We start from the raw sequence: 17,106 nt of genomic DNA on the forward strand, positions 1-17,106 counted from the left end.
TCGCAGTAGACATTCTATCTCCGCCTTCTCACACTTTCTCTTTAATTTTCATTGGTCGCCTGTGCTCCTTTTGGTCTTCCTATTGGCCACGAATCCTGCCCCGTCTGCATCCATGAAAACAGAAGGTAGTTATCATTAAGAGGGAGGTTATTGTCTACAGCAGGTTGAAGGCGATCGACCCGGGTAAGCAAGGTTGTAGAAAATATTGTTTGGTTACATTCTAATAGTGTTTGTAAAAATGTGGCTATTATAGGCAAGCAATAATCTACATGTACATGGTACCGAGATGTGTTTATCTAAGTGTGGCCCAGCCGATTGCTGTTGGGTTTGTGTTACTCAGCTGCAGTTGTAAGTGTAGTCAGCGGTAAGGACACTGAAACGCCGCATTTTCCGGCATTTATTGAAATGGTTTATGTTGGTTTTTAACCGTACGTTTATCGAGACTTAGATCGGAAAGACTGGTTTTCTGGTGCATATTATATGAGCTTATGACTCCGTGTAGATAAATATTTGTTACACTGCATCAATCCAAATGGGAAAAGGGGGAAAAAACTCGCTGATCAAGATTGATTTTCGATGAAATGTTTAAAAGATACGCGTTGACCTCTTCTGTTTAGGTTGTATTTTAATTTGTAGCGCGAGACACGAGTGCTATTGCTGCTGTGTTGCGCTTCCATTTTTGTCTCCCCTCTCTATGAATCAGTGCTGTATTTCCGCGACTGTGGTGTATCCTTAGTCCATCCACATCCTTTTGCAAGGTGTAGTCTGTCTGACTCATGCATTGTATTGCTGACTAAACACGCTCAATGAGGTCCTGTTAAATGAGCCGAGTTATGTCCCATTTTTTGAACGTACATTTTATTGAGAGTAAACGAGTGACGTTTCAATCCCCCAAGCAGTATACGAATTTGATAATTAAAGACGATGTGGTATCCCACCTTCATCTTGCCTATGAGTGTTGCCTGTAACTTACTCATCTCTAAGTTTGAACTGAGCGTTAAAGATAGCGCCGAAAATATTCCACTGTCGTGTATTTTAAATATAATGGTATATTATCCCAACCTGTGTAATTTCTTAAAATATTTTTCTGAAGACTTGTCGATCGATTTTTTGAAGAACCATTACTTTTCGGGGTCAGAATTTGCTGACAGGACAGACACAAAAGTATTAGGCACAAGTCTGTTGCCTGGTGTAATCGCTCACGTAGGTTCAATTTAGAATCACCCATTTACCTAAAATTCTGTTTCTTGAGATGTGGTAGAAGGAGGAAAAAAATACCCCGAGAAAACGTATTTGGTTCACACAGAGAGTGACCCAGTTGCGGTTATGTTTTGGAATATGAGTTTTTTTTTTCTTTGCGTTTATATATTGTTAGATTTCATTGATGCGCATTTCATGTCTTTATGATATCTTTTTGTTATTTAAAGGGTCTTGATGCAGTTATGTAATCGTCTTAACCAGTAGTGTTTTTTTTATGATCTCATTGAAAGACTTTCTGTGTATTAGTAGAAAGTGCCAGTTGTTGTCATCGTTCATTTACAAAAATAGTCTACAGTCTCTGTGTGATTAGCTAGTCAAAGCATAAAAACCAAAATACTTAATACAATGAAACTATATACAGCTGGGCAGCTCTGCAGATACATTTCTTGAGATTTTTATATTGTACAAAATAGTCAGCCTAGTTCTGTTTCACCAGGTTGGTTTTCTTCTGCCGTAATGCATCTTTTGATTGCCTAATGAGTCACTTCCGAGCTACTGACTCCCTTATTGACAGGCATACTTGCTCATACTTTGGCACACAAAGCAATTTCTAAATGATTGTCTCATCCACTAGTGTATTGAGGGTAGTCCTTGTAGACAAGTGTCTCCAGACAGAATAAAATATTACCTAAGCTAATATAGTTTAAGTAGGAGTTAATAATGTAAGAAATACATGACTCCTGAGATGTTTGTTATAGATCAGGAAGGAAACAAATCTGAATTCTTTTAGCTTTAGCTATTAGCTTATTATTTTTGCACTGTTTCTCTTCAGTGAATACATGTTATGGATTCCTTAAAATATTTTGCTTCTTCGCTTTACAGCTGCAAGTATAAACTAGCCATCTTGATTTAGCACCTCATTGACCTTTGCAAAGCATTAACAGAAGTTTCTGTTTTTTCCTACATACTGTATATGTGAAAATGGGTTGTGATTTTGAAATTTTATGTCAAAGACACCAGAGACCAAGAATAAAATCCAACAAAGTACTAACCTGTACTCTGTCACATTATTAACTCTATGAGCAAGTGAATTCTACTTGTTTAGAGCTTCAGCTTGGTAGACCCACCAGAAACATCATTAGATGAGTCTCTCTTTCTGCCTGTTCAATGTACCTTTTTGATTTCATTTTAGAGTTGCAGAGGGTTGGAACCTTTCCCAGTAACATTGTGTGCAAGGTAGAAACAAACTTACTCCCATATGGGGCTCATTCATGCACACTATCATGCCTGGCCATTTTTGTGTCAACATAAACTGTCCTTGAAAGATGCTTTCATTTAGCTCTCCAAAGATAAGTGGGAATAATTCGGGGGGATCCCAGCTCTGATTCCACATGTATACAATTATTTTGTCTGTCATTGACACATTTGAGATATTCTAGTCAGTGTTTTTTGTTATATAATCTCTCTGTAGGTTTCTTGATTCTAATTTATGTTTGGTCACATGCTTAACAAAACTGTTTAATGTATTCATTTTAATTGAATTGCAAATGTGACCGAATTGCTTTCTTTCATTATTATGCATAGTTGTTATGCCTGAGTGGCCTTTCATTTGTATTAACTTTGAATTTTTGAAACAGTTTTCGCACATTGTGTTTTGATCTTCAGAAGCAAACCAATTCTCTCCTATAAGGAAATTTTGCTCACTTTTGTGAAGTATCATGATACAAAAAGATGCTGTAGTTGAATTCTTAATTGAAAAAGTCCCTGTGCAATATTGTTAAATAATGAAAATCTTGGCAGTTAAATTAATACATTTCTTATTATGGTACCATGTAAGCAAAGATAACTTTAAGAAAAGGTAAAGTTTTGGTCATGTGGCGTAGTTAGGATGAGCTAAATTTTTTTTTAAGTTATTTTTTTTTTTTCATCTCTGGAGTTGCACTAGTCTTCTTGTTCTCTGTTACGCTATGTTTCGTTTTACTGTGCCTGTTTGCTGGAGTTAGTGTAATTATGCAGGATTACCATTATTTATATCTTTAGAGCTTGCGGAAATGTTAGGTTTTTTTTTTTGTTTTTTTCCTATCATGTGTGCTTATTTTCTGCCCTTGAGCGACATAGAAGTGAAGTACGAGTGTCACTATGACATTGATTCCAAAAAACAAAAAGACAGGGTATGCAAGAGTGTGATAAAATACAGATACAGTTTATTTTCCAGGTGATAGATACATTTTGTAGCTGCTTGATATGTGAACCTTGGGTTGGAGCTCAGGAGTGGTCATTTGGAAGCAACCTGGAATGTTTCCTGGAGTGCAATCTCGGCCTGGTTTTCAGATTGCAAGCATGGATCCAAAGACCATGAGACACCTGGCAGGTAGAACTGAAGTTTCTTAGGTGTATCTATCCTGCAAAATATTCTGAGATCAGTACCTCCACTGTGTCCCACATCTGGCACAGCTTCTGCCCATTGCTTATGTATTGTGTGCATGCCAGGACTGTTGACGTCTTCTGTTTGCTTTTGCTCTTAACCCTGTGCCTGTCCTTGTATGTAACAACAACTTAGTGGTTCTGGACTTCCCTGAAATTCCCCTATATCTGTCTCCATTACTGTACTATGATTACATTTTAATCCTAGCATACTCATATGTGCAGTGTGTTCAGTGCTCTTATTAAAAAGGAAAAAATCGTTTCTTTTTAAAGGATGAGTATACCGTTTTTTTGTACACTGTTACTGAAACTCAGAGATTCATCTTATAATGCACATTTTTATCTATAGCAGAGGAAACAAGATATTCATCAGACATGAAAGAAGACCTCCTAGTGCTGGTTTGCTCATTGTATCAATAATGAAACAGCATTGGTAAAGCAACTTGGAATGACTACCTCTTGTTACTCAACAATGAATTTTAATAATGTTTTTGTGAGAAGTTGCTAATGAACTTTTTATATATAAAAACATTTTATTAATTTGATCATAATTTCATGCTTTTCTTTATGCATGTAAAATTAAAGCAACATTATTGTATAAAAAATTCTATGTTGAGTTTCTTTTAATAAAGGTCATTTTATATTGTATCTTTATATTGTGTAATGTCCACAATATTAACATGCTTAACATGGACAGTGCATAACAGTTGCCTACAATTAAACTGCTCAAAGAGTAATTTGTTTTGTTTAAAGTTACACATTTAAGTTAGTTTTTTGGATTTTCCCTTTGGCTTATTAAGATATCCATGGTGGGAGTGGAGAGGTAGTCACAAACTATATATCCTTTCAGTTGAAATGCTTTGCATATTTTAACATCAACAATCATTTAAATTTATCAAGATTTAAGTCTTAGTGAAGTCTAGCCTTTGGTGTGACAGACAACACAGAGCAGGTTTTACTTTACCATTACTGAATACATTTAAGGAGGGTATCCTTTTCTTATACATATTGAAGTCTTTTTAAAATGACATCCTGAATTGCTGTGAATAAAACATAGGCAGTGTCTCCTCCAGTTGTTCTGCTATACGTTTGCATATTCTACTCATTTTTTATTAGCTAGGGGTGTTGAGGGAGAAGTTGCTCCAGATTGCAATGGTTTCACATAGTTGGTTTTGTTGTCATGTTGCTTAGTATAGCACCTGTACTTTAGAATAGGTATTCCACCTGAGTCTAATTTCCCTGCATATATGAAGAGAAGCCTTGAAAAAAGGATACAACTTGTGTTTAGAGCTATAGTTAAGTTTGTAAAGCTTTTGCATTACTTTCTTGTGTTTGTTTGGAGATCTCTTCAGGTCCCCGTGGTCTGTTTTTGTATGTGATTGTTTTTTATACCCCAAGTGAGATTTTTTTTTTCCACTTCCTCCCACAGTACGAAGATAAGTTTTGAACTTGCTTTACTTGACAGTGGGTTCTTTGGTGAACATGTACTAATGTTGTTTTGTCATTCTATCCAGAGCATTTGTTTTGCTGTTTATATTGTGCAGCCAAGATTTATACTGGTCCTTGTGATGATGACTAGTAAAATGCAGGCTCATTTAATTCACAGTTTTGACTTTTCCAAAAGGTATTTGAGAGGGCAACTGGGCATAGTAGTAGAATGTATAGTAGAAAGATACTTTATTAGTCGGCAAGGGGAAATTAGAACTTTACAGAAACTTAAGTAATTCACAAGTTTTGTATTGTATAGCTTTACAAGTCTTTTTCCTGTAATTATAGTAATGGAAATGTATCTACCACGCTATTTAATACTGTATCATGCATGTTATAATAAATTGGCTATACCAGTTACGGTTCTGCAGTGGTTGAGTTTTGTTTTAATCTACTGCATGGTGTGGTGGTACAGTAGTTGGCCCTTTTGTCTGACAGTTCCAGGGGTAGACTGGTTTCATATCCCAGCCCATTTACCGTCTGTTTAGATTTTGTATATTTTTGCTGTATTTGTTGCTTGGATACTCTTGCCAAGTCTTAATTGTCCCTTTGTGAGTGAGTGTGGCCTGCAATTGCTTACCCCATCCTGGGAATAAGTGGTTTTCAGAAAATTGACAAATTTATTACTGACATTAAAATCTGCTTTTCCGCTGTTGAATGTATGATGCATGTTAGCTTCCCTCCATACAGTATGTTCTGGTTTTGTTCATGGAAATTTCACAGTTTAGAATAGAATATAAAGAATGGCATCTATTTTAATTTTAATGTTATTGAAAAATTCATAATCTAGTCTAAAGTGTAAATTAACATATGCATTTTTATATTTTCATTTCTAAAGCAGTTTTAACACTTTCAGAGCTAAGAGTTAATTAGTATGTGTCCATATAATAATTGTACATTTCTTCTAAATTGTTAGTCCATAAATAGACCATGTCATGAAGTCGGTGAATTTTTTTTTTTTTTGCCTTGAAGTTACAGACATTCCCTAACTTATATACAATATTAACCATTCACAGATTTCTTGATAATAAGTTAAATGACATTTTTATATATAGGGTGGCACCAATAAATCTGTTTCTACTTGGGGATGAGGTTCTTGCAATGATCTAAGAGTTCCTGTGCTGATTGCCACCATCTTCTTAATATAATGCTTTGTCCTTTTATAGTGTTAATTTGTTCTCATGTCATTTGCAAATCCTTATATATATTTTGTTACTATCCGTATGTATGGTGTTCGCGTCAATACCTCGACTCAATACAAGTTAGAACCATGCAATGGGACTCTGCCTCTGTAATTAGAACATAACGTGGCAAACACAGACACAGTATTGCATGATTGGCTTAGAATGTTCGAATGCTTCAGTGATGCCGCTGGACGGCCGAGTATAGTAAGTCGGTGTTGGTTTGAGCAAATAACAGTAAGTTCGGTTGGTTTTTGGAATGTTGGTTTGGTGGGGCGTACTTTCCAGGACTAACATCGTCGACTGACTTAAACCCTTCGACAGCTCCGGAACTGTAATTAATTTAGAAAGTATCGCCATTTGCTAGGTACGTCGAAATCTGTCTTTGGGCGGTTTAGTTTTATTATCCACAGTAATGATGGCTGGGTATTAACAACGGTCATTGTTTAAATTTTAGCCGATCTCAGATCTAAAATGACCACGCCAACATAATTATCACTCAGATTAGAGTCGTAAAATACGGTTTGTTGTGAAAATTTGGTTGCCGGAAAAATTCAAATGAGGTGCTCTGAAGTGCTGAGTTCACGTCTCGCAGCCTCATTTAAACAGGAAGCTCTTCATTACATCGGCCAAAAAGGTATATTTTTAAGCACAAATCAGTGCCATGATAACAAAATCATTTCAAGGACTTAAAAAAACAAATAATTCTTTGCGGAGAAAGTATGGATTTCACAAATGTAGACTTTGTAGCCCAATTCGATCGGGCTCCCAGTTGCTAGTATATAGTATTTTGATGTCCCCGCCACCCTTATTCCATTCCTCTTCCCCAAAATCTTGCATGAAATGCTGTAATCTGTTAAGGTTACTTTAATAGTAGAAGGCCAATGGGACTTGTTGGATTATATTTGGGTATTGGCATGTGAAGTAGTAGCAGAGGTAGTAGGTTTGACTGAGGATAGGATCTTGAGTAATAGTTCAACTGCTGTTTGAATGCTGTTTGTGGTCTTGTATTATTTATTAGGTCCATCATTGAAAATATATATTGCAAGATGATGATCACAACGAGAAGTCTTGTTGACACAGAAAGATGAATTTGGCCAATTCTTATTATTTAATAGTCATAAATAAGCTGTCATTTGCATATGTTTAAGAAGCTGGCTAGAAAGATGTAGTAATTAGTATAAAGTCCAAAATTATTGACACCTATCTGGTACTGATGCAAATTGTGATAAATCACCTGTAAGACTGAGGCAGAGGTAGGTTTCTATATGTAAACTCTGCTTAGATTTGTTTTATTTATTAAATAATATTCATCGCTTATGACCTCAACCTGTGAATTTTTTGTTGTTTTTTTTGAAGTAGGCTTATGTTGATTATATATTTTTACTTTTTGCATTATATTAATCCATTTTTTTGAGGCATCATGTTTGTTACTCATTCTTTCACTTTGTTCATAAATGATACTTTTTGCAGTGCTGCCTTTAGTGTTATTGTGTTGTTTTACTGGCCAAATAACAAAAATTTTGCACTATTTGTAAGCATTTTTGTTTATTTGCTTGTTTTATAAAGTTGTGGAAAAATCTCACTTTATTTGGTAGGTGCAGGAATTATCATGTACACAAGTTGTGTTAAACGAGCACATCTGCATAACACTACTGCATGACATCACAAGGGATCATCAGATCTTTGTAAATGTCAAATCAAATGGAAATAGCAAGAAAAACTCCAAACCTAAACTCTGCATCATCTCATCCACTGCTTGTCCTGGCAAAGGTTGTGGTACTCTGCATCGATCTCCTGAACTTAGCATAAATACTACCCACAGGTGTCTATTGAAATTCATGTTTTGTATCAGTTGTTGTAATATAGAATTCAGTTAACTTCCCCAGTGTAAATTTACCTTAATTATATAATCAATAAGAGCTTAAATTAAACAATCTTAGCACAAGTTAATTTTAGCAATGATTAATCATAGATCACCCTAATTTATTAATTTATAAAAACTTCTTCTGCTAAAATGAAATAACAAATCTGACTTATTTAAGCATTTGCTCAAGACTTTCCATTCAGTTTCACTGTTCCTGTGTAGTGTACACTTTCAGAAAAATATAACAGAATTGTGTGGATTTTGTTCTGGACCTGATTCTGTGTGTGTTATTGCACACTTGTATAATGTGTGTTTGTATCTATCTCATATATATATTTCAACATATAGTTTGTTTCCTTATGTTTGTATGATTACATATATGTGTTACCCCTCTTTTTTATTGCAGAAAATAGGTGTCGCAAGAGAGTGAAACCAGAATGAATTTTCATAAAGTCCATTAAGAACAAATGAAAGAAAACAAAACTACTGTTGTCAAAGGAATGCTTCATTGTATCTGTGCATTAGTGGAAACGCAATATAGAAGATGATGTTTCCTCTCCTCTTTTCATAGATCAGTTTTGTAAACTTTATCTGAAGTGGTCTTAAAGGAAACTAAGGGTTACATGTTCCCTGGAAGACCCTGAAAGGCTTGCCATTAGTAGGATAGTCAGGCAGGTCTGTCAGTGATAGAACACAAACTAGATACATGAAGAGGCTGTCAAGTAGTTGCTCATCCAAGTCAGCTTTGCTAATTAAAAACCTAAGAAATGTACTTTGTGGTTTTTTTGAAGGGTATCGCTCTCAGTGACTGGCTAGTGTGTGTATAAATAAACATATTTAATGTTTGTGTTTATACATAAAATGGTCTGTTGCTTTACTTTTTACACATACTTTACTGGGTAAAATGGTGCAAAATAAAACATACGTGACTTGCTTGAAATTTGGGCTTTGCATTCACTTCACATGTGATGTACTTTATGTGATCTCCACTCTTTCATTTTACAATAATAATTTCCACAGTAACTCCAAGTTGAAGCTTATTCTTTTTGTTGTGTATATTTCTTTTTAACTCTTAATTGATTCTTTGTCTTTCTGTTGTAGGAGAGAAAATGAATAACCTTTCGATTAGTGAGCTTTGTTGCTTGTTTTGTTGCCCTCCATGCCCGAGTAAGATTGCCTCCAAGCTTGCTTTTCTACCCCCTGACCCCACCTATACACTGATGTCTGATGAAAGCGGGAGCCGGTGGACCTTGCACCTGTCAGAACGCGCAGATTGGCAATACTCTGCCAGGGAAAAAGAAGCAATTGAATGCTTCATGACCAGGACCAGTCGTGGAAACCGGATAGCTTGTATGTTTGTTCGCTGCTCACCAAATGCCAAGTTTACCCTGCTCTTCTCTCATGGAAATGCGGTTGACCTAGGACAGATGAGCAGTTTTTATATTGGTCTTGGTTCCCGGATTAACTGCAATGTTTTTTCTTATGACTACTCTGGATATGGGGCAAGTTCTGGAAAACCATCTGAGAAAAACCTCTATGCAGACATTGATGCTGCCTGGCAGTCCCTCAGGACACGGTAAGCAGACGTTTCATCCTGTCTGAGTAACCTGACTCCTTCACTTGCTGCTCTTTGACTAAAATAATTGACTTGTTCTGTAGCTTGGATATCACTTCTTTCATATGCTTTTCTCTATAGATCTGATTTTCCTTTTATTGTGGTGGTGTCCTGGTATCGCTGTCTGATTTATTTAAAGGTGGTAAAGTTGTATTTTTGTAGATAAGGTAATCATGAATTTTAGATGTTGAATTTAAAAAATCTCCATGTTTTTCTGTTTGATAAGCTTTGCTTGCAAGACTGGGTAATTTTATTTTATTTCTTGTCTGTTCCTCCTGTGAAGGAATACCTCTCTGTTTTACAGTATGTTATGCAGTTTAGTGTGTTGTGTTTTTTTTTTTTTAAACTGTTGGTTTTTTTTATTTTATATCATAAGTCAATTTGAAGTAAGAGACAAATTGAGCTGTCAGAAAGAAACCAGTATTCATTCAATGGCTGTCTTTTGATACCAGAAAGCTCACCATGCATTTTATAGCCACTGTCCAGCTATATTGTGTGGTCACTGAATCACAGCTACACATATATTCTGATGTCACAGTTTTTCCTCCTGTTTTAATTTAGGAACAAGTCCTCGACAGAGCTTAACTTCTAAGTCTGGGACCCCTGCTTCATCTCTCACCTGGGGATGGGCAGCTAATTGGTGATTTGACGCAGTTTCTGCATTCCATGTGTCATGGATATTGATGTAAAGCTTTCCTATTAGTGTTTGACATTTTGTCTAAACTATAGTTCAAGACCGCCCTGCTTAAGATGGGCCTCTAATGAAGGTTGCACCCTTTTTTTTTCTGGGCAGCATACCAATTCACAAACAAAATCTGAAGACTATCCATTTAGGAACCTGATCATAGTATCGCTGCTGTTTTGGAGATTTCCATTTGGTCTTAGTCTGATATCTGACACAAAGTGGAGTTTTTGTTTCATATTTCAGTAAATTGCAGCCAGATTTTTGTCAGTGCAGTCCATATTAAATCTATAGGTTTATGCATTTAGCTGGGAACAGTATGCTAGGCAGATAATCTTTAACTTTAAAGTACTTTTTAACATGGAATCCATCCATCCATTTATCCATTTTCAGTCACATTTAATTCTGCTCAGGGCCGCAGATAGTTGGTGCCTATCCCATCATTTATTGGGATACAAGTAAATAATTGAAAATAGGAAATTAATAGGATATTTCATTTGATTGTCTTTGAATCTGTTTTCCATCTGTTCCTTTGCATTTCAGATATTTAGTTGGCTTGCTTTTTTTTTTATTAAGAAAACCACGGTCGTGATTGCTTGAGGGCAGTGTTTATATTTCAGGCTTGAATATTTTCCAGTGTAAAAAAGGATTACTGTATTAAGCTTTTGACAGCAGTTGATATATTGCATATACAGTATTCTTTGTTGAGCATATGCTTCTTTGTGCACATGAGGAGTTAAAGCGGGCCGTGCAATGCAACTTTGCTTTACCCTCCTCCATGCACTTCTACTGGTATCTTAATTGACTTCAGAAACTGCTGCAGCATTTTCCTGTTTCCAGATAAAAAAAAAAAACACAAAACTATTGCATCAGAAATGACAAGCGGTCTTAACATACTTAAAGGGGAATATGATTTTACTAAAAATAAATCCAGATTTATTTATTTATTTTTAACCAAAACTTGATATAGCTTATCTTTTACTTTCTGTTTCAAATTGCTCACCAATACTTAAATCAGTCTAGGAAATGAAAATACTTGTGAACTTGTGGCCACTAAGTATATAAATACATGATTAGGTTTGTCTATGTAGTGCCAGGTAGGATCCCTTTTTGAGTTAAGAAAAGGTCATATTCTTCAATTCCTGTATTAAGCAAGTTGAATCAAACATTTCTTCATGGATCATGCTGACTTAATGCCACCACACAATTAGCACAGAAAAACGGAATAATCTGCCTTGCATTCATATGATATAAACCTTCCATTCTGCCACATTCAAGCCATGCTGTATAAGATTGAGGACTGGGGTCTCTCTAAGCCTTTAAAGTAAACTGAATGCAAGTTTTTGTTTCCCCCTTGGGAACTAGTTTTAAGATGATTCCTACTTTAAAGTATTGATATGAAAAAGGGTAGCGTGTCACAAAATAGAAATACACCTGGACAGCAACAATATGTACATACCCTATGGCATTCAGATGATACTTTGCTGGTATTAATAGGTTTAATGTGTGCTAAGAAATACAGAAGAACCCTGATTATCCATGCCTAGATTTACCATGGTGGTTCTGCATAATCCGAAGTGAACCACTAAATGTAATGCTTATAATTCATAAAAGCTTTGCTGTGAATACAGTATCTAGCTTATACTGTAAATACTTTTACTTTTAACTTTGACTGTACTGACCGATTGGTCGAAGAGCTGGTGACTCTTGAGAATGTGGTTATAACTCGCTCACTACTCCCTAACTACACTCCTCAACTGTTGTTAGTATGTGCCCAGCATTGACCATGTACACAGGCTCTAATTTTTCTTTCACATAGGACTTTTGTATTTATACATTTCAAGGTTCTGTGGTGAACTGTTAAACCTCATTCCCTGGCTCAGAGATGAGCGCTCTGTAGTGTAAGCTAAATGGTGTGTTCCATCTGTCAATCACAGAGCCTGTCTCTGACACCTGTGAGTGGTGTACTTACCTGGGGATATCGGCTGTCTGTATCATTCTCTGCCTTTTCTGCATAGTGTCACCACTACACTCCACCTGTCCCCAGTTCAAATCCCATCCCTATCACTAATTGAATTAATGTGGACTAACACCTCAAAGCACCTCAGTTTAAAGATTTGCACTGTGGTGACCTGACAGTGATGAGCTGCAAACCCATGTTCTTTTGCTTAGAAGTGAGTGTTTTACAGCGCAAGTTCTGTCCTTCTGTCAGGCATGCATTGCCCATCTCTGACCACTGTGAGCAGTGCAATTCCCTTGTGACATCAGCGGATTTGACATCAGCGGTAAGCCTCCATCTTATCTGCACAGCGTCATGATTACATCCATTTTATCCCGGTTTTTAAGCTATCTGCGGTAGCATTGGACTGCATTACCTTGGATAATTGGTTTTCTACTGTATTTCACACAGTACCATCACCAGTCCGTACTGCTGGCATAAAGGAGGATGTATGGGTTTGTGCTATTTAAGGGAGTTAGTAAGTACAGTACATACAGTATATAAACCCTTGGCATGTATTTTTCAAAAATCTCTGCACACTGTTGAAATTTCTAAAGACTGAAGGTTAACAAATATTATCCCATTGTATAAAAAGGGTGATCAGGCTGATCCAAGTAACTATATAGGCCAGTAAGCTCCATAGAGAAGCTTATGTCTAAAACAGATGTATTATCAACTGCTCAGCATTGGTTCAGGTGAGAAAAGTTGTTTCACTAATGTGCAGAATTTCATGAGGAAGAAATGATGCCTACTATTGGCTAACTAAAAAGATAACAATATGCAAGCTTTCGAGGCAACTCGGGGGCCCCTTCTCCAGGCAAGATGTACATCTTGTTACTGTTCTTGTCACAATGAACTTTTGTTGGATTGCTTCAAATCATTTGTATATCTGAGAAAGTCAAGACAAACTATTTATATGTATAATATATATAAAAGATGATCAAGATGTTTAGACTCTGACCTAACACCACAAGGATCATGGTAAAAAGTAAAACTTGTGTGACTTCACTGAACATGAGAACTTTCTATAGTGTCCACATATTCAGTGTCGTCAAAAGTAATGGTTTTGTCTCAGTTGAGCAACAATTCTAGGTCTTTGTGGTGTATCAGAATTTCAGGCCATTTATGAAATGTTTAATAAATTTCTGCTATTTCACCCAAGATATTCTTTGGAACACTGGAAGCAATAATGCTAATAAAGGAAACTGCATTATAACTGGAATTTTTTTGATGGTATTCATAAGCTTTTTGAATGCTGTTGTACATGTAATATGAAGGAGGGAGACTGTATTGAGAATTAATTTGATTTAAATTGTTTAAAAGAAAAAGATAATGTTGGTACCTTTTTTTTTAAACCCGCAAATATATATTACTGACAATATTACAAGGTAACAACAAGTACTAAAATTAAATCTCTCTGTAATTTTTGAGGACAAACTAGTATTTTTGTTACTATATATATTTTTTAAAAATGTAAAGCAGAAAATACAAGGTACAGGTTTTCCCTTAGTTTTTGTGCCTTTTGAGGATTAGTACATTTGTTACTTTGATCAGTTAGTGATGATCCTGATATTGCCATCACATTACAACATTGAAAAACAGATTTTAGTCAATATGCTTTTGTGGCTTCATATTTGCTTTTAATCTATAAAATTTTGAGTAAGCTTCCAGTTCATTTGCTACACGAGTATAAGCACATTAGTTGCACTTAGTTTTACCATTTTCACTTAACCTCTATTAAATAAATTGTCACAGGCCTACTTTGAAAAATAATGTGAAATTAAGTGTGTAGCTTCATATCTGCTCAGACAGTGACTTCGTCCTTAATGAAATTAGCAGTGAACTCTGTTGGGAAATAGGTTTGTTCTGATTTTATATCTCAAGCTCTCTATTTTTGAGATTAGTGTAATGGTTTTTACCAAAATGGCTTTTGTCTGTTTTCTGAAATGACAGCATGCATTGTTAAATTATGAACATACTTTTGAATTTCCATTTACCTAAATTCTCTTTGATGTGTTGGTTTCAGGGTTACCATTTTCTAAGTGAGTGGGCGCTTCAGTCTTCTGGCACAGCTGTCATGACATTACGGTGTAAAACAAATGTGCAGTGTGTGTGGGCATGTATATATGAATTTATGTGGGGGTAGTGCTGAAAGCAGCCATTTTCTGTATTTATGGCAAAGCATGTAATGTGTATGCTTCTGTAATAATAATCTGTAATAATTACCAAAACACTAGCTTTGCTTACCTAGAAATGTGAGGATTAAAAACTTATGACAGTAAATTAATTACTGACTTTGTGACATTCTGCAATCAATGTACACTGGCATGCACAGTTTATAAAAGTAGCCAACTGAGGACATGTAAGGAGCCTGTTTCTCATACACATACTGTGCTCATCCTCATGTGTAATTGTGCTTCTGGGAATTCTGGTACTATCTGTGTGAGACCCAGTTTATCCCCTTCTCTTGACAGTAGTGGACCACTTTTGCAGGAATGTTAAATTTTCTTGGCAATCCGTTGTATGAAATAACATTCACTTTACAGGTCAACAATAGACTGATCTGTTTCTAGAGACCCTCTGTTTGGTTTTGAACCTTAGGAATGTCAGTATCTTGCATCTCAAGGGAAGCCAGTTGACTGACAGATTTCAGCTGTCTTGCCTGAAGAAGGGGCCAGAGTTGCCTCAGAAGCCTGCATATTGTAATCTTTCTAGTTAGCCAATAAAAGGTGTCATTTTGCTTGACTTCTCACTACATCCATAATGGCTAACATGGTACAACACCCCCTAGTACTACAGCTGTGCTAGCAGAATTGCAAATGTTTCTCAAAATAAACAGCATTTAAAACCATTAATAAAATATTAGTAATGTATTGGCTATATTTATATCCATTTTATGGTTACTTGATAAAGTATTTTTTATTACTGTGTGTGTGTGTATGTATGTGTGTGTATGTATATATATATATATATATTAGTTTGGCAAGCTGAATTTAATATTTAATGCCTTTCTTTCAATGTTCGATGAAATGTCATTTTTAGATATCTCAAAATTAGAAGTCCAATTTGAGCTAGCTACAGTATTTCAGATATTGTCAGTTTTTACTAATTAGTTTCATTTTAGATTGTTGGAGTTACACTTATATATTTTTAATTATGAATCTTTACATTTTGACTAGTCAAAATCTGATCTGCAACTCTCTTTAATTACACAGATGGGTTATTGACAGCACTCTAGACATGACTGGGTATGGTTTCTCAGTTTTCAAGAGTCAAAAAAACATGTCTGCACTTTAAATTTAAAAGCATGTCACATTGGAAACTAGTGTTTGCTGGAAAGGTTTGGTATTATATGCTTAAAGTGGTAAAATGAAAATAAAGAAAAAAGCTGTCTCCTTTTGAGAAAAGAACTGTTCTTTATTGTAAAGCAGATGGTACATATTAATTTTCAAATTGGAACAAATGCAAACAAATTATTTCTAGTTCCAAGCTGCAACCTTAAGAGTCTGTTTTTAATAAGATTTGCTGTTGATGGTAGCATTTTTCCTGTGTTTTAATGAGCAAGATGGGTTAGAATCAACACTTAAGTGTACTTCAGTTTACTGCTAACATTTTCTCTTGAAGTTACAATCAAAAATGGATTTATAATGTGTAATTCTTGTGATGTGTATAATGTTAAACATTTGCTTGCATGCAGGTGTGTTCAAACAAAGCCATGTCTTGTTATCAGCAGTGACTGTTAACTTCTAAATGGTTTTGAAAATCACTGTGATAAATCCTCTTGAAGACGGAGTGAGTCATTTCTCATTTCTAACTTGCTGCCTTTTTTGGAAAAGGTAGATGTTTTTTGATTTCACTTTGTATCCTGCAAACTGGTTGAATCTCTAGGCAGATGACTGCAGATTCAACATCAGTCAGAAATGCTTGGGTACATTTTTAGTGCTTGCTTAAAATGTGTCAGGAGTTCTCAGTAGTTCTTTAATTGAATGGCACATAGTTTTTTTTATTTATTTATTTTTTTTGCTTGTACTTGTAGCATTCAAATGGATGAAGGAAACCTAAACTTTTTTTATATGTAATATACACACTTTGTCATTCAAACATTTGAGAAGACTTGCTTGAATATATGTTTTTCATAATCTTAAATACATTTTATTTAAATCTAAAGCTGTATATTAAATACTTACATTTTTCTAAGACAGCTGTTGTTGGGGATCCTAATGCATAAGTATGAAAATGTAGTCTTCATTTTGAATTTTAGTGAAATTTAATGGAATAAATGAAAAACAGTCTGTAAGTAGCTCTATTTGGTAGGTCATTAGTCCTTAAATATGACAGGAACTTCAGAACTTCTTTTTCTTTCGGCTGCTCCCGTTAGGGGTCGCCACAGCGGATGATCATCTTCCATATCTTTCTGTCCTCTGTATCTTGTTCTGTTACACCCATCATCTGCATGTCCTCTCGCACCACATCCATAAACCTTCTCTTAGACCTTCTTTTTTTTCTCTTGCCTGGCAGCTCTGTCCTTAGCATCCTTCTCCCAATATTCTCAGCATCTCTCCTCTGCACATGTCAAAACCAACGCAATCTCGCCTCTCTTACTTTGTCTCTCAACCGTCCAACTTGCGCTGACCCTCTAATGTACTCATT

General features: G+C 35.6%; 1 protein-coding gene across 2 annotated transcripts in view; it reads left to right on the forward strand.

Moving 5' to 3' along the window:
- The first annotated feature begins 87 nt into the window (after positions 1 to 87).
- Positions 88 to 17,106, forward strand: part of abhd17b (abhydrolase domain containing 17B, depalmitoylase) — a 57,395-nt gene continuing 40,376 nt past the window's right edge. The window contains exons 1-2 of one of the 2 annotated variants that reach the window (XM_039750730.1): positions 88 to 192; positions 9,262 to 9,736. In XM_039750730.1, coding sequence (XP_039606664.1) covers positions 9,270 to 9,736 — 467 coding nt within the window. In that variant the 5' untranslated portion in view covers positions 88 to 192; positions 9,262 to 9,269. The remainder of the gene's footprint in view (positions 193 to 9,261; positions 9,737 to 17,106) is intronic. The other variant, XM_039750729.1, reaches the window with a different exon arrangement.

This window comes from Polypterus senegalus, chromosome 4, assembly GCF_016835505.1.
Source record: "Polypterus senegalus isolate Bchr_013 chromosome 4, ASM1683550v1, whole genome shotgun sequence".
Lineage (NCBI taxonomy): Eukaryota > Metazoa > Chordata > Cladistia > Polypteriformes > Polypteridae > Polypterus > Polypterus senegalus.